We start from the raw sequence: 18,674 nt of genomic DNA on the forward strand, positions 1-18,674 counted from the left end.
AAAGGGGATGGCGAGTAACCGATCAGTTGGAATCAGTGGGAATGCTGGGGGATGATTGTTGCAATCCTTAAGGGTTTCATTCAACCCGTTCGATACTGAATTCTGAAATCCCCATTGACTTAATACACAGACCACCAGGTTCCTGTATGGAACGGGTTAAGAGTACATTATATATCTATTGTTGTGTGAAAATTATTTGCTTCAGAATGGTCTCATATTCAAGTAATGTACAGTTTAATGTTTCCAGGTTAGCATGCCTGTACAGTGACGGGGCATTAAACTGCACATTACTTGAATATGAGACAGTTCTAAAGTAAATAATTTTCACACAACAATAGATATATAATGTACCCTTAAATGAATCCCACAAGGATTGGAACAATCATCCCCCAGCATTCCCACTGATTCCCACTGATCAGTTACTAGCCATCCCCTTTAAGTGATTTATCGTTCGGTTTTGTGCATGTGTGCAAAATATGCAAATTTGGCACACCACGACCATCGACTCGGCACACCGTCAAGCATGCAAACAGGAGAAATACACACACTTTTTTAGAATGTTGTTTCAATTTATTGGCATATCTTATCTCCGAAAATCTTCGGCGACAATCTCAACAATGTGCAATGCCAGCTCAGAATGTTTTTGAGATTTATCTCATTACTTCATTCATTAATAATTTCAAGGATTTTCACCTTCCTTTTTTTTTTCTGTTTTGTTTTTTGTTTAATATTGAACATTTTTATGAGTATTCTCCCACACAAAGCTTAATGTAAGTACTCTTCAAGAACCACTTCCCAGGTTTCACATTTCAAAACCCAGTTTCTCCACACATATGATATGACATACCAGTATGAAGAATGAATGCTGCATTTGCTAGTTCTACGGGAAGTCCTTTGTCTTTTTGTTTTGGAGCAAAAATAGGAAAGCTTGGATGATATTCTTACCAGTTTTCTTCTTTTTTTTTTAATTGTGACAAGTCCAAACTCTACCTAGACAAAGACACATCTTCATGTAACAGTTAATCCAGTCAAACAATTACTGTCGGATTCAAGGAAAACAATAACCAGCACATGTACACATTAACACTTCCTGTTACGTCTTCCAACACAAGAAGATGGTCATGAATGTGTTCACTACAAAGCCTCTACTTCTGTTTAGAGTACAGGCAGCATTGCATTTTTTTTTTTTCCAATATTTCTTTACATATAGACTTTCCGTGCATGTCTTTGAGATCTCATCGGAACATTTCTATTTTTAGCTTTCAAGAAGCAACAAAACATAAAACCTAACAAAAAAAAGAATAAGAACAAGAAACAAACAAATCAAATAGCATTCGCCTGAATTTTTGTCCGGTTGCAATGTCGCATCAACCACAATTTGACGCCGACAAGAAATACAAACTAGTTAGTGATCCATTTCAACATTATCCTATGATCGCTATTCTCACAGGTTAGTGTGGAAATTTGCAAAGAAAGAAATATCTCTTTTTGTACATTTACTGATATGAATCTCACTTGCAACACTCGAGTCAGGAGATGCAATAATAATAACTTCATATCATAGAAAAATTAAATACACAAACAAAACATGATCTTTTTCTCACTCACTCCTCCTGACAAACTTAATTTTCTACAAAAAAGGACTGGACCATTTTGTAGCGTTTAGCTATGAATATTTTCTTCTTTTCTTTTTTATTTGTCTGAACAGCAGACAAAACATAACTGTAACACATTTTATAACACGAAATAGTACTTTTGAATTTTTGCCCCAAAATTTTGGTTGGAATTACTCTTTGCATAGATCAGACTTTTCTATTTTTGCTTCACTTTTTTTTTTCTCTGTTCAGTCTCATCAGTTCACAATCCAGCTGTAATGCCCAGGGGAGCAATAACCATTTTTTTTTTTTTTTTACAAAAAACACTTTTCGATTTTACTCTCCGAACAATGAAATAAATAAGACAAAGTTTTCAAAACATAGCAGAATGTATCCATTAGTACATTCTCATACAAAGTGCTGATGAGACAAACCGTAATGGCCCAGTCGTTTTTACTACCAGCGGTAGGAGTTTTACGTCTTCAGCAAACAACTTGCATCACTACCACAAGTTTTTTGTTTTTGTTTCCATGACAACATGCTGCAGTTACAAGATGAAATATATTGTACCTACTTTCAACATCAAAACAGAATTTCTGTCCATACTTTAAGAGTAGCCTTATAACCTAATGACTGCTAATGCAAGACTTCTGAAAACATGGAAAAAAAAAATTGTGAAGAAAGGTATGAATATATGTGCTGTCACCGTGAATGTAGCAATGGAATAAATTACAGTGAACATTTACGACGAGAAAGTGGAATAAACTTCATACAACTGAAGAAAAAAAAGAAAAAAGCCAGGTAAAATGGAACATGGCTTTACGACTCCAAGTTGGGGAAGGCAAAACGTGATTGTGGAGTTAGTCCTGGCTAAAATGTGTGTTTAGACACCCAACCGCTGAACAACATTGCATTCCACTTGCACGAATACACAGCAAGCTGCAATGTTTTACACGATTCTCAACCTTCAGCACAGAATAAAAAGCATATACAGTGAGAAAAGAGAAAAAGTAACCAGGTCAAATGAAGTATGTACCATTTACACATGAATAACATCCCTGCTCATTTACAGACATTTGGAAAGAAAAAAATAAAAAAAAAATGACCAAACTACTGGTTAAAGTCAAGAGGTACAAAGGAGTACCATACCTATTTCATCTCATCTTCGCAAGAAAGGGTTACACTCGATAATAATGGAAATCAAAAACATAATACTTGCTGTGTGCCAAATTTAAGGTTCATAATACCCTATGCCAGAGGCCAGAGGGCTGGTATAATGTACACAAGCTCTTCAGATGACAATGAACAAAAAAAAATACACGAGAACAGGGACTTGGTTGTGAATGAATCGTAGAACAATGCAGGGCACACATACATGCACCTTAAAGTTGTATCCAAACTTTTGGGAGGGGGGGGGGGTGTAGGTAAATGGACTACTGGAGCGATATTTTGATGATCTAATCCATTCCACACAGAATATAGGTGCACAATGCATTATGTCTACATGAAATAATCCTGTCTTGGGAGCTAATGGTTAGTAGCATTTGCGTTTAGGTCAGATTCCATTGGTTTTAATATCTCTTCTCAAGTTGTATCTATTACACATCATCATAAGCACACTGAAAAAACAAAAAAAAAACATTTAAAAAAATCAAACCAAGGCACCTATTCATTCTTAAAGGCCTCAACAACTGTAGGAAATATTGGAATCCACATCATTGTGCAAATGACTTTGACCCAACATGAAATGCGGGTTCAAAGTGCAAAAACCCACTGATCTACGATAACCCCATCTGCACAATTCGGTGCAACTCCTTCGTACCTCTTGACGTTAAAAGGGCGCAGTTTCCGCACATACACTTGTAAGAGGGGGAACTGCATGATAACCATGGATCAAACGTCAGTACACACTATCTCTTTTCTCAGTTGAGTAGAAGCAGCAGGCTATTTTCCCCAAAACCCGATCAGGGAAAAAAAAAATGTAATTACAATGAATAAATTAAATAAAACAGACATAGGGGTAGCTACGTAGTGCCACAATGATCGTTCAAATGAACGATATCGCATGAAACAGGAAGATATATGTATTCACTCGTCATATATTCTTCTCTCCCTCTCCAATTACTTTCAATCTTTTGGCATCCTCTCACCCTACTCTCTCTCTCTCTCTCTCACCGGTTTGGTTTACAAAAACACCCTTTGAGCATCACTTCCATACTCATATACAAATAAGGAAAGCAGAACCGAGCTCAAAATGCTCAATATCACACACATTGATTCTATCTCCCTATCTCACTCCCTCTCTCTCTCTCTTCCTCTCTCTCTCTTCTTGTCTATCTTTTTCTTCCTCTATCTCACATCACTCCATCTCACTTGTACTCTCTTTGTCAAATCATTTATGTCCAAACACACACAACTCAATATTTCTACATTCAAATACCATCAGTTTGCTGTCATTGCTGTTTAGCCAGTTTTGTTATGTTAAATTTTGTTTTTGTTATTGATTTTGTTTTTGTTTTGTTGTTTAGTAGAGTGGTAGCTTTTCTTGATGACAAATTTGAGGATTTGCTGCACTTTCTGTACTCATTATAATATGAACAAAAATAAGTCCTTCCTTTTCGGGGACATTAATCTGGTTTGATTCCCCCAACTTCGCGTTACCATGGCGACAGCTACGGTATTCATTCCATGACCGCAATGGCAGACGAGAAAGGCTCCGAGAGCTACAGTGTAGCTGCCCTGTGGATGCACTGTGGGAAGTGTGGAGATTCACAGGACACAAGAATGTCGGCAATCAACGGCAAATATACAAATTGGGCAAAATGTTCGAGGATCTCTGATCAATATGCAGTGTACAGCGAGTAGTAAGATTTTCACCATCTTGAACCAATTTTTTTATTCCACACATAACTGGTGTCAGACACACATCGGAATCACAAACTCACAAAAACACTGACAAACGTTTCCGTTGCACATGATCTCCTCATTTTATGAGTGTTCTTTTAAACCTCAAAGTCATTCAAAACAGCAAGAACACGAAGGAAAAGAAAAAAAAGAGGTATCAATATTTCAATTTCTGAAGACTTAAACCTTGCACACCCCTGTCACGGCAGAGGCAGAGAACATTGTGAACGCTTTCCTTACGATTAACGGCTGCCGGTGATCTATGTGTATACACCCCATCAAGGCTGGAGAGCGCAGCAAAGAGGGACCAGAAACGTCATCGAATGACAAAGGGAACTTCTTCAAATGACCTTTGACCCCCCAGCGGGCCCAGACTGGTAGCAGAGAGAGAGGGTCAATGGAGTAGGACGAGTGACTTTCTCTACCACTGAAGAGAGAGCCGAAACAACTGGCAATGGTCCAACACAATCTGAGGCAACTCACCAGGGCACAGCGTAATGGGAAGAAAAGTCTACCCAGTTGGAAATGGAAGTGTGACTCCCATGAGCACACCACTTACCAACAAAATCTCTTTTTCTCTCTCTCTTTTGTTTTTGTCCAATCGCAGCAGGTCTGCGGGCATTCATTCATCCTGCACAAAATCCTAGGCAGGAATTATGAAGTGTAATTTTTGTTGGGGTTTTTCTCACCATTGTGGTCTCATTTGAACATCTACACATTGCTCCTCTGCTGTTAAAGTGACAACAAATATGTCTCACCCCTAATTTTCCCCATCTCCCAAATATGTCCGACATTAGAGATGCACAGAAAATTCTTAAATACACTGACAGTACACACACATCAATATCGCACTTTGCCTCGCGCCCAAGGACACAACTGGGCAATGACATCAGCAAAAATGCATTTCCATCGTTACTTTTAAAAAGTAAACTTTGCAAAATCAATGAAAAAAGTTTTTTCTTCCCTTTTGAATAAGACAGCTTTACAAGCAACTACACTCATTGAGAATTTTTTTCTTGGCAAATGATCAAATCAGGCTATTGCATTTAAATGTACAAAAATAACAGACATGAACAGGATATCGACTACCTTTTTTTCCGATACAAAAAAAAAGAAGAAATATGTAAAATGGTAGTCTTCTGGAAGGCATGGAAAGTGAATAAAATATGTTTTGCTTTTGTTTTGTTTTTAATTCTACTCTTTTCTTCTGCAGCTCTCCAAAGAGTTTTGATAATTCTGCTCAAGGCCTTAAATACCTCCATAAATCCCTCCCTGACGCGAGATCTGGAGAAAAGGTGACAAAGAAATAAACTGATGCTACATTTTTGCAAACCGGAGAGGAGACAGCAGAGTCTTCTCAGCAGATGACCCCTTCGCCTCAGTCTCCGTGAGCTCACTGCCAGCTCCTGAGAAATCACCCTGCAAAAGTACAGTACTGGTGTTCCAATGAAAATTTTGTGAATTTTGGTTCTCTTCTGAAGTTTTTTTTTTTCCTCCTTTTCTCTGCATTTTCTTGATTGATTTTTCTTGACATTTTTCGTTTCTCCTCAAGTAAATTTAATTTCGCCATCAATCAAACAGGACATCATCACTACCGGGCATCTCACGCACTCTCGCCCAGTCTCTCGCGATTTTTTTAAAGGTTTTTTTGTTTTTGTTTCTTTGTACCCGGTCTCTGAAAGACTCGCATGTCACGCACGCAGCACTCACTCGCTCACCGAATAATTTCTCATCTCGTCACATCCCCAGACATTCTCTCAGAAACTTGAAACTCGAAAGAAAACTCACACTCGCTACTCACAGGTACACCCCTACCCTACCGCTTGGGTGGTGTCAATGGGATCTCGCACCCCCTCCAGAAGAAAGCGGGAGCCTCCCATGGGTCAAGGTCAAAAGTATGGATTATTGTCAAGTGGCATCATTTTGTTTCTTCTGTTTTGTTCGCTTGTTTTAACCAGTCTCAATGTTATACAAATTTCCGTGGTCAAGTGTTCTGATGCTGAAGTTGACATCCCAAAGCAAGTCGGTTGGAGGTGGGTGATCTGGTTCTGTCATCCGATGAAGTGCGTGGTGGCGTTGTCATGGTTACAGATTCTTACCAGGCAAGCTGCCGATGAAAGCAAACAAAATCTCAACTTTACATCATCTGCCCTCTACGTTGTACATAAAACAAAACGCAAAATTTGAAAATGGCATGATGGACTCTCATGATCTTGTAAAAAAGTTTCGCATCTAGCTTATTACGTCGGGGGGGTTTGAATCAAGCCCCCCCTCGACATTTTCTGCGACCATTCTGCTGCTCAAATTTTTTTTATTGCGCCGTTTGCTGACTTTTTACTTTCAAGTCTTGCACATCTTATGACACCATTTTCGCGAAATTCGGAGATACCGTTACGACGCTGCACGACATTTTTTACATGCTTGTCAGACCAAAAATGGCTCAAAAATGTGATTTTGTGTACAAAGTTAATGCAAATAGAGTTTTCTTCACTTATTCAAAAGGATGATTATTTTCACTTTAAATGGCTGAAATCAATTAAATTTTGCATGATTATGCTTAAAATAGGTTTTGCAATAAATTTTGTGAAAAAAAGAAAAAAAACAGAAGGTTGAAAAACAAGGAAATACATAAAAATTCATAAAACAACAAAATGCATAAGAAATGAACTTTGATACCAAATTTTTTTTCAAGTACCTTGTTAGGAATGCTACAAGGAATAATGTCATCTAAAACTAGGATGCCATTAGCTTTATTTTGTGAATAAGAGCAAAATTTATGATTTCACGCATATTAATTAATATAAAATATAAAAAATGTTGTAGCTATCCTTTTTACCTATTGTTCTCATTGACTTTTGTCCCCAGTTTTCAACTTCTTGATCTCCTTGGTGGCCCAGGTGGCCAGCGTCTTTGTCTTCATGACCTTTGACCTCCGACCCTCCGTCAGCAGATCAGCCACTGTTTGGCGTTCAAGGAAGGGCAGCATTTCGACGCCGAAGGCTGTGCAGAGGTCACTGATGGGTGGGTATGGAAACGAGAGAGACAAAATGATATGTTAGTTTGGATGTCACCCACGCCAACAAAGCAAACAATATTTACAGTTCAAACCAAAATACGAAATTATCATCTATATACACTGTAGGAGGTTTAGCGGCGCATTAAGTAAGCATATTGTTGTCCGCTCAATTTTTACCATTTGATACCAGAGTATAATTATGTGACCTGCCGCAACAAAAGGATCTGAAAGTCACCGACGGCCGAGCCTAGAAAATAGAGCCTGAAGTCAGATCACCAAAATCGGGCAAAACCGCCTAATTCCCGTTGATGGCATAATGTTGTAGTCTAATGTTTCGTCTATCATCTGCCGAAATTTCAAAGCTAAATGATCAACGGAAAGGCAATTATTTTTCTTGGCCATGATTTTCCGACTTTCAGCAGAAGAGAAATGTGTCTAAATATTTGGATTTAGTGCTGCAGATAGTCTCCGCCCCTAGAAACGAGGGAGTGATCTTGTTGATCAGTGTGTGTCATCCTGGTTACTGATTGGTCATGCGTAGACCACTGGGGCTAAGCTTGAGTGAACATGGCAGAGGTTGCTATGAGTGGACTTCTGTTGTCAGGAGGTATAAAACTGTCTTACCTCCCCTTGATCATGATTGCGTCGGAAAGAAACGCTGATTTCCTAGACCACTCAACGTGGTCTCATAAAAATCATCAATATCTCCACAACCGAATACTTTAATGAGTCGTGTTACATATGACATGAAAACGGAAGAGTAAGGGAATATTAATGTCATTTTCAGAAAATCGACCTCCCTCAACGTTTGGATCCCTTTGTTGTAGCGGGTCACATATTGAACGAAATGCATAGGCCAATGTATTAATTCCCCATAGGCTGATGCAGACTCACCCTATTAGCCCAGCGCAGGCGGCCACGTTGCTGTCCGTGTGGTCCTCGTCTGCTGCCAGCCGCTCAATGAAGCTGACCATGTGCGATACCTGAGGAAACACTAGTTTGACTTCATCTAAAGAGGGAGACAAACAGATATCATTACATAGCGCAAGTTCAGTCTCATCTGCAAAATAACATAGATATTCACAATATTCAATTTGAATGATATTGTACACTCATGACCTGTAACATGCTACGGTCAGAGCTGCCAACTTTTGTAAAAGCCTTTCAGTACTATGATGGCTGAAAATCAGTAATTTGCACCTTTTTTGAGTGAAAATCAGTAATCCTTAACAGTGTTATAGAATTTATCATAGACAATGATTTCTAAAATCAGTAATTTGCTTGTAACCTTCAGTATTCTTGTCCAATTTCAGTAGAAATTACTGAAAATCAGTACTAGTTGGCAGCTCTGTACGGTGTACAGTAGGCAATGCAAAAGTTCTCACTACACAATTCCACTGCTACTACTGCTATGTCAGGGAAGCCATCAGCATTTTTTTGGGGGGGTCATCTGTTGTTGTTTTTTCAGCCTGTGTAAAAAATACACCTTTGTAATCGAGATGTGGAAAACTAGAATATCTCAGAGAATCTTTCCACACTTGTTATCCCGTTGAGGACGAGTCCCGAGTATACTCGGGCAGGTGTCTATGGGAAATGCGTGTTGTAGCAAAATCAGTCCGTCCTTAAAGGTAGGGGATACCTTTTACAGACCTCCCAAAATGCAGCAAAACATTAAATATGTACCTCAGGGGACTTGTTTAAGCCACTGCTGAGAAATTTGGAAGTCAACAGTTATCTACAATTTGAATAATGCACAAAACTCAACGACTCAGTAGTTCTGTGTGTCAGTCACACTTAAGCCTTTTTGTTGCAGTCTTCTGTATCTTTTATCTATAAACACAAATCTAAAAGTATAAGAGCTGATGTAATAACATATAGAGTGTGAGGCAAGAATGTATATAGAAATGTTTGTAAGTTTTGACGAACTTTCTTCACAAAATATACATGATGGACACACATGCAGTGCATGGGTCTGCAAAGGTAGCCTAGTAATGTACTGGAATTTACGGTGAGCCCCGAAAAAAATTCAATTCAAAATCTAACGGTCAATAAAAATGTACTAAATGTTACCTTCCACTTTCAATACTTTATGGGACTTTCTAAAATGATACTCTCTTCAACATACCACTGTATTTATACAACTCTTCATTTAAGGCATGCAAATGGGATTCCCTACCTTTAACGGGTTAAAGCCCCGATATAGTATTTCAGAATCAAGTCATCAACAAAAACCCAGACAAAATAAATATTTCCAGAAAATAGGAGGGGTGTATAAACAAGTATGTACCTACTGCGAACAACCAAGATCAAGAGTACGCTGGTACAGTGAACCTTGTTAGAACAAGATCAGGGCCCCGTTTCATAAAATTTGTTATCAATAATACATTACAACAGCTGTTACAAGATAGTGAAATCCTTACATCTGATTGGCTGAGAGCAAATTTGTCATAGAAATGTGGCAGTTGTTACTGGTAACAAGTTTTATCAAACGGAACCCAGATATAACAAAACCTGACAAAAATTGATTGTGGATGGATTTCAGCCCCTCAATATGAGGACATTCCCCTACACTTCACTTACTGCTGGAGACGATTTTGTCATCGCCTTTGAGCCCCTGGACGATGCCGGTGTACGCCTCAAGACACCCTTCTCGCAGCTCGTTCAGGTAGTCGATCATGTCGAAATCCGTCTAAAATGTGACCACAGACGATTGCATGGGGTCAATTCGATTACTCCAAAATCAATTTTGGGGGTATCTTTTTAACAAACATCTGGAAACTTTACGAAAATGGGAAGGATTAATGAGCTTGTGAGTGTTACTGGCATTTCTTACCAATATCCATGCTGCAACAATTACACAGCTCTTGGTTTCAAGGGTGCCCACTCTCAGTACAAATTTATACTGCTTTGGTGGAACAAAGGCAGCATCATTAAATGCAAGTACATGTAGCAAGAGGTCCTACAGCAGAATCAGGGAAATGCTACCGCATCCCACGCAGTTTACTGGAGTCCCCAAGACTGGCTTTCCCACAAACGGTGCAATATTGGGCAAGAATTAGTCACGCTTTTGAGACCACAACACAATTTGGTATTCAAGTATTTTCAAAGTTCACAAGCAGCAAAGTATGAGTAGCATGCCTTGAAGAATCAGCAGCAGACTTCTTCAGCTCTTACTGGCCGGGGGCAACCCCCTACAAACAATAATAAGGCACTTGTGTCTATTCCGACCCTCACCTTTTCAATCTCCGCCATAGAGGCATGCTGCAGTGTGACGAGGACGACGTTGAGATAGTGTTGGAACTCCGGGCCGATGGCGAGGGCAATGTCGCCGAACACGGACAGGATCTGGGGCTTGACTGTTCTGTGCACGTTTTCGTTCTGGAAGATTTGATTGAATTCAATTCAGTTCAGGTCAATTTATCTATTTCATAAAATCATATTAGAATTTTTTACAGAGACGTGTGAGTTGGAGGAGGAAAACCTGTGAAAGCCTGGGGCTTAAAAATAGAGATTTCTTTTGAAATACAATTTAAAATTGAGGTTATCAAAAGGTTTGGAAGGTTTGGCGAGTCAAAAGTCAAGGTATCATCACATCATCCAAGTGCGAGGTCCCAGTGGAAAATGAAGGCCTCCTTATCACACACAACTGGGTTCGAAAGCCGGCTCACAATGTATGCTTCTGAGCAATACACTGTAAAAGGCAATGTCTTCAATGAGGAACATACTGAGGTCTAAAGAATAGGGTAATATCAAACTAGCACTGATCAATTTAATAGCAAATCGGCAAAAATGCAGTTGGAACAGTTTGGAAAGCACACACAATGCATAGGCTGATTCATTTATCTAATGATACTAAGTGGCCAGTCTCACTTGCAAAAATTGCTGTATGAATCAAAGCTACCATCTGCTCTTAAAGAATTATCAGGGATCATAATAATTGGAGCATACAATTTACTTCAATTTCCATTTCACATGGTTGAGGGACAATACCAAAAGTATCAAGGGAGGTAATAGAGAATACATTCCATATAGTGAATGCCAGAATGATTTCTACAAGGAGGGTCATGATGTGTCGGCAGTAAGGGAAGACCGTTACCTAGATGTTTTCTATGAGGAGGGTCATGATCTGTGGGCAGTAAGGGGAGACTATTACCTGGATGTTTTCTATGAGGAGAGTCATGATCTGAGGGCAGTATGGAAGGACCTCCTTGTTGAGGCCGCGGCAGATGTCACCAACGAGCCCGACAGCAGCGAGGCAGACCTGGTACTCCTGGTAGTTCTTCAGGCCAAGGTATAGGTACGGTGTGAAGTGCTCCATGTACTGCATGAATTCCATACCCAGAACTGGCAACATAGGGATTTGGGTAGAGGGGGTGGCAATTCAATATTTGATTAGTAGAGTGATATGCATTAACATCACATCACGAAAGATTTAATGATGAATGTGGAATTAAAGACAGATGTAAAGCAAACATGAAGAGTTTACAGTAAATCTGGTCTGATATTTGTCTTCTATCAACGGCCGAAATTTTGAAGCAAAATGACCGAAGGAAAGGCAAGAAAATAGTGTTTTCTTCTGGGCCATGATTTTCCGACTTTTAATGAAACAGAAATGTGTCCGAGACTTGGAGTTAGCGCCGCAGGTAGACTCTACTCTTAGCAGCGAGGGAGCAATCTTATTGGTGAGTACGTGGCATTCTGGTTACTGATTGGTCTTGGGTAGACTGCTGGCGCTAAGCTTAACCTAAAAAGACTGGGCTATTTTGGTAGCTCGAAAGACGGGGGGGGGGGGGGGCCTAAAGGGCCCCCCTTGAGATCTCGGCCGTGGATTGCGCGATCGCCGCGGAAATTTGCACAATGGTAGTGTGCGATGTAATCTACAAGATCGTATATGTAAATTTTCCAAAATAGTCTTATTTTATTTTATTTTGATTAATTATGCTAATTTATGCGAGAAATCAGACTCTTTGATCTAAATCAGTAAATAAAGCTCCAAAAGTGCTCATTTTTGGTTTAATTATTCTTTGTGGCATTCTTCGCAAATGTACTTGAAAAAAAATTCGGTATCAAAATTAATTTCTTATTTATTTTTATTGTTTTATGAATTTCTTATGTATTTCTTTGTTTTTTCGACCTTTTGTTTTTGCTTTTTTTTAAAACAAAATTTGTGGCAGACACTTTTTGAAGCATAATACTACTAAAACAAATAAATTTTAGCCATTGAGAGTAAAAATAAGCATATTTATATGAACCATGTGAAAAAACTCAATTTGCATTGACTTTGTACACAAAATCACATTTTTGAGCCATTTTCGGTCTCACATGCATGTACAAAAAGTTATGTAACTTCAGAACCGTACCCCCGGGCGTCACAAATTTGGCGTCAAAATGTGCGGGAAACTTGAAAGAAAAAAGTCATAGAGCATCGCGGCGAGAGCATTGCGTGTTGCAGAGTAATCGCGCGAAATGTCGAGTCTTTTTAGGGTTAAATGAATATCGCGGAGGTTGCTATAGGAGCATACATGTACATTCTATTGTCAAGAGGGGGAAACTGTCTTACCTCCCCTTGATCATGATTGCGTGGGAAGGAAAACTTTGAAGGCAGTTTTCTTGAAATGCTGATTTCTTAGACCACTCAACATAATCTTATAAAATCGTTCATATCTCTGCAACTGAATACTTTTATGAGTCGTGTTATCAGTGTATGAAATTAAAGCGGAAGAGGAGAGGAATAATGTCATGTCATTTTTAGAAAATCAACCTCCTCGACTTTAGGATCCTTTTGTTGTAGCAGGTCACATTATATACTATGTATCGTGAAAATATATGCGAGCATTGCAGGGTATAATATACTATGTAGGGGAAATGGTGAAATTTTAGCCGAGGCATAAAAAGACAGCAAAAGGGGATGACTAGGTCAACATGGTATCACGGTTTCCTCCACGAGGGCAGCACTCACCTTCCACGAGTGTTCCTACAGCGAGGAGGGCGTCCTCTTGCACGCCTCCTGACTTTCCGCTCGTGTTGTCGAACATCCGCAGGAGCGCGTTCATGACGTCGTCTGAAATCCGTACCGCATCCTCGCGCTTCATTTTCCTTAGAACACTCTGCGAGAAAAAAAATTGGGAGGGGTCAGGCAGGATCAACAGATCAGCCAACAAGCCCGCCAATACCTTTCAACTTTGGAGGACCATAAAGGACTGGAACTGCTTTCCAGAGGAAGTAGTGGCTGCGCCAACCTTTTGACGTACAGATGTATTTATATCAAGGGTCAGCAAATAACCAACCATCATTGGGCCTTTTTTTTACAAGAAAAAACTAGAAATGTCGCTATGGCGACTGATGCCTCCACCATAATGCATGATTCTCCCAATAGGTGTATAGTACAATGTCTTCACAATGTGTGATGACAGTTTCACATAACTGGCAAAATATTGATATGACAGGTTTGTCAGAAATGTCTTGAATGTTCACTTTCCTCAAACTGGGTTTCCTATAATTGTCTGAGAGTGCAGGTACACATATTTGGGGAAATGAGGATTTTTACTTGACTTCTGATCGACCCTGTTATAAGTTTATGCATTAAGTAATTTTCAAGGTATGAAGAAAGAGTGTAATTACAGTACAAAATAGATTTTTTTTTTTTTAAATCTAAACCTGACCTTAGACCCTTAACCTTTGACCTTCTGGCTGGAAATTTCCCAGATAATCTCCATTAGGTAGTACATGTATATCCTATATTAAGTTTTAAAACTAATAATGCAAGCATTGCATATACTAGTATATAAAACAGTAAAATTTTGAGGAGTTGACCTTGACCTTTGACCCCTGGCTATTGACCCATGACCTCTAAATTCCCTAGATAATCCCTGCCAGTCAGTACATGCATATGTACCAAGTTCCATGAAGATACATTGAACCATTTGCGAGAAAAGTGAAATTGCAACATTTTCACCCAACCTCTGACCTTTTGACCTTTGACCTTATGACATGAAACTCTCTCTGGAGAATCTTTACGCAGTAGTACATGTCTACACTAAGTTTCAATAAAATACCTTCGGGTATTGCATAGATATGGGGGAAATAGCAACATTTTTAGCATTTGACCTTGACCTTTTGACTTTTGACCTTTTACGTACCAGTGTCACTAAAATCTCCTCAACTAATTGTCCCATCATACATCATCCTTGGACCAAGTTTGGTGAAAGCTGCTTCATCCAGTTTTGAGTTATCACATAAACAGATAAATTTTAGGATTTGACCTTGATCTTTGACCTTTGACCTCTGTCCGATTTCACTAAAAAACTAATCATGTAATTGACTTATCATACATCATCCTCGGACAAAGTTTGGTGAAATTTGCTCGATCCAGTCTGGAGTTATCACGTAAACGGATACAATTTCATGATTTGACCTTGACCTTTGACCTTTGGCCGATTTCACCCAAAATCTAATCAAATAATTGCCCCATCATACTCTATACTTGAACCAAGTTTGGTAAAATTCCAGTCAATATTTCTCAAGTTATCGCATAAACGAATGCGGACGGACGTACGTACAGACGGACGGACAACCCGAAAACATAATGCCTCCGGCACCACTTCCAGAGACTCCAAGCCAAAGCACCTTCTGATCTGGAGATTCTCCCGCCTGAAACCCCTAGCAAACAGGAGTCTCCAACTTGATGTGTGCGAAGCGCGAAGTTCCTAGGGTTCTAGATGCTCTCTTGTGCTATCTAAGGCTTATTTTTTCAACATACCATAGAAATAAGTAAGAAATCCCTTCCAACGGGAGACAAAGAGCCAGGGCGGGAGAAATTAGATCTCAAACGGGAGAACGGGAGATTTTGCAAAAATGGGCTTTCGGCGGGAGATCTCCCGTCGAAAATGGGAGAGTTGGAGTCTCTGCACTTCGTGGCGGAGGCATAAAAAAAGAATTTGTAAAGTGTATTCAAATAGCAGCTTAGTTCAATGCTGGACAGGTCAAGCTTGGTCTACATCTCTTGTGCCACAATACTCAACCTGTTGATTGTGGGCATCTTCGGTAAGACAAGACAAGGATGAGGAAGTCGCACCAAATGAGAAACACTCATATGAAGACAAACATGCAAAGAGCTCACCTGTAACGTGGCACAGAGAAGGCTCTGTAGGTCGTTGTACTGGGTTCTGTCTGATGCTGTCTGTACATGTGACTGGGGAGCAGAAAATGAATACACATGAGAGCTGATCAAAGATAATTACAACTCAAACAAAGAAGCTTAAAAAAACAACAACAACAATGTGAATTTGAATCAGAGAAGAACAACTATGCTTGGAATGAGCAAGGTGATCGAAGATAATCAAATGAAGATGCCTAAAAAACAACAAAAACATGTTTTAGAGAAAAAAAACAACATTACACTCAGAATGAGCGAGCTGATAAAAAATAATCACAACTCAAATAACAATGCCTGAAAAAAACAAAAACAAAATATGATTCAAAAGAGAATGACTATGCTTGGAATGAGGGAGCTGATCGAAGATAATCATAAATAAAATGAAGCCTAGAAAACAATTAAAATATGATTGGGAGATGCACAATTGTGTGTGGAATGAGCAACTCTCTATCGCAAGCTCCCTAAACTTTCAGAGAAATCTGACTCTCTGTTCAAGTGGGGTGGGTGGGTATGAGAGCTATTACTACTACTAATGAGGGTTAGAGAGGTTTGAGAGGACAGAGGGGGAGGCGGAGAAGAAGTGGGCAAGAGAGAGGGGGAGGGGACAAGGAGGGAGAGGGGTCAGGTGAGGGAAAGAGGATGAAGGCCTGAGAAGGGTTAAGAACTAATACAGTTACAGATAATAGAGAAGGGAGACTCCAATTGGGTGAGGCTTGGAGAGTTAGAGAGGGGTTTATTCTTGTTTACACTGCTTGTTCTCTGTTGTTACATTTTCCCGAACATCATGTTTTCCTATGCATTTCTCATACGGCGAAAGGGATAGTCAGAAATGAAGAAATTAGAGTTCAAAGTTCATTAACCTCCATCTGCAAGATGAGCTGTATCCTCTGCAGGATGATGGACGTGGTTTCCTTGACGTGGTTGTAGCAGTCGGTGGCCGAGTTCTTGACCATCTCCATCAGTGCCTCGTACGCAGCACTGCGCAAGTTGGCCTGGTGGGCATCCGGCCTGCAGCAGAAAGAGACGGAATGGCAATAACCTTCAGTTCTGTAAAACACACCTGCACTTCTTCCAACACCTTCGTCTATAAATTGCATACAATGTATTTCCTTATATTGTTTAGAGTATTCCATCTTCCAGCAAAATTACGCTATCACTGGACATCACTAGCGTAAGTAATGACCAGAGATGTGTTTTCTTTGTTTGTTTTTTAACAGGGATGAGTGCAGTGACCAATGACCAGTGACCGTGACGTACAAACTGTTGCAGTGTGGAAATTTTCACACATTTCGGCACTGACAAACTAGCGCAAGAATATAAAGATGTAACATTTCTTGTGCATTACCACTACTTTATTTTGATTCCACGCAAATAAGGACATACAAAAACACCATCTCCCTGCCAAGCATAAAAAGGTACTTCTGCAAAAATTTTCGCTTTTAACAGTTTTATATAGGAAGTCATTACTCACCTGTCTGTGGTGTGTAGGAGTTTCTGGACAATGAGGTTGAAAGCGCTGGACAAAGGATAAGTATCAGGCTCTTTGTCGTTATCTGTTGCTGCCGACTCGTATGCGTTCTCTGCCAGACTGGAAAATGCCTACACGGCGAAAACAAACAAACAAACAAACAAATGTCAAAACAGCTCTCTGCGCGCCCCTTTCAGTTTCAATGAAAATCGTATGACCTTTTCCTCTATTTGTTTCATTCTGTTTCGCTACCTGTTTAGTTAATTTGAATCACAGCAGAGTGCCAGACACACACACAAGGCATTCAACCCAAATTCAAGAATCTGGATGTTTTAGGTGTTAATCTTATGGAAAATTGCAACAACTAGTCAAAGTCAAAGGTCAATACGATGATAAAACGGCAAGTCACGTCAATGTCAGTTTTCAGTCTATGTTGGCAAACTCTAACTTGAGGCAGTGGGTACACTGCCTTTGAGACATATGTGTTCTCACAGAGTTACTACATTCAAGGTCCACATCCTGCCCCTAAATTCTCCTTTTTCCTGTTTACACTGCTTGTGTTTGGTCGATAGCATTTGCTGACTATTACTAGTCATCTCGGGCGAGCCAGGAGGGGTCACTATAATTCGCTTGTTTTTCTTGTGTGGGTGGGTAGGTAGGTGGACCACTCCAGCGGGCTAGCACCCTACACTTTGCTTTGATTGAATTACTGGGTTCTTTTACGTTCGTGAGTCGGGACTAATGCTACGTTTACACCATATTCCCAGCAGCGATGGCAGCCCCAAATGTAGTGCCTTGTGGGTAGGTGGAGTGGATATTCCTTACCCAGCAAACATTGGCCGCCACCCGCGGTTCCTCCGCCAGTCCGTCCATGAGCGCGATGAGGAGATTGTCAAAGTACGGCTGGCCCAGCACGGCCTGCGGCAGGAGCTCGCAGATGCGGCCAAGCGTCCAGGCGACCGTGTCCCGCACGACAACGCAGGTGTCGCGCAGCAGGTCGATGAGGATGGGGAAGGCCTCCACAACCAGTGGGTTGAGGAGGGTCTCGTCTGGGCCCTCCAAGATGGAACCTGGAGATGGGGATGAAGAAATCCAGGGGCTTGAAAACTTCTTGCTGATTGGTTTTTAGCTTAGACTACTTAATAGTAATGACAAAAATAAAATAAAATAAAATAAAAATAGCCTTTAAAATAGCTCTGAAACAGTGACGGGCAAGATTAATGTGCTTTTCAGCATATCACACAAAAAAAAGAAGAGAAAACTGAGAATCATCACTCAAAATGTTTACTATTCCAACATAATTTTTCAATGAGAAATGCGAAAATAAACTATAAACAATTTGTTTACCCTTGTGAGGGATAACTGGCACAAGCACAGCATTTTTGTCATTGCTCTCTGCACTGCTCTTATATAGCTTGACAATGATTAAACAAATTTTACTCAAATTTTTTTTTAATCTTTTGTAACTGCTACGTGACATTACAATAGCGTCAGGTATACAACACTGCATTCTGTTTCAAATCTGAGACAAAATAT

General features: G+C 39.9%; 1 protein-coding gene across 1 annotated transcript in view; it reads right to left on the reverse strand.

Annotated features, from left to right (window-relative positions):
- Positions 1 to 548: 548 nt before the first annotated feature.
- Positions 549 to 18,674, reverse strand: part of LOC140245343 (importin subunit beta-1-like) — a 40,759-nt gene continuing 22,633 nt past the window's right edge. The window contains exons 11-21 of the mRNA XM_072324922.1: positions 17,964 to 18,208; positions 17,142 to 17,269; positions 16,531 to 16,678; positions 15,635 to 15,706; positions 13,475 to 13,622; positions 11,669 to 11,859; positions 10,750 to 10,893; positions 10,096 to 10,204; positions 8,410 to 8,524; positions 7,336 to 7,513; positions 549 to 6,606 (exon numbers count right to left, since the gene is read on the reverse strand). Of these exons, the coding sequence (XP_072181023.1) occupies positions 7,345 to 7,513; positions 8,410 to 8,524; positions 10,096 to 10,204; positions 10,750 to 10,893; positions 11,669 to 11,859; positions 13,475 to 13,622; positions 15,635 to 15,706; positions 16,531 to 16,678; positions 17,142 to 17,269; positions 17,964 to 18,208 (1,469 nt within the window). The 3' untranslated portion in view covers positions 549 to 6,606; positions 7,336 to 7,344. The remainder of the gene's footprint in view (positions 6,607 to 7,335; positions 7,514 to 8,409; positions 8,525 to 10,095; positions 10,205 to 10,749; positions 10,894 to 11,668; positions 11,860 to 13,474; positions 13,623 to 15,634; positions 15,707 to 16,530; positions 16,679 to 17,141; positions 17,270 to 17,963; positions 18,209 to 18,674) is intronic.

Source organism: Diadema setosum, chromosome 22, assembly GCF_964275005.1.
Source record: "Diadema setosum chromosome 22, eeDiaSeto1, whole genome shotgun sequence".
Classification (NCBI taxonomy): domain Eukaryota; kingdom Metazoa; phylum Echinodermata; class Echinoidea; order Diadematoida; family Diadematidae; genus Diadema; species Diadema setosum.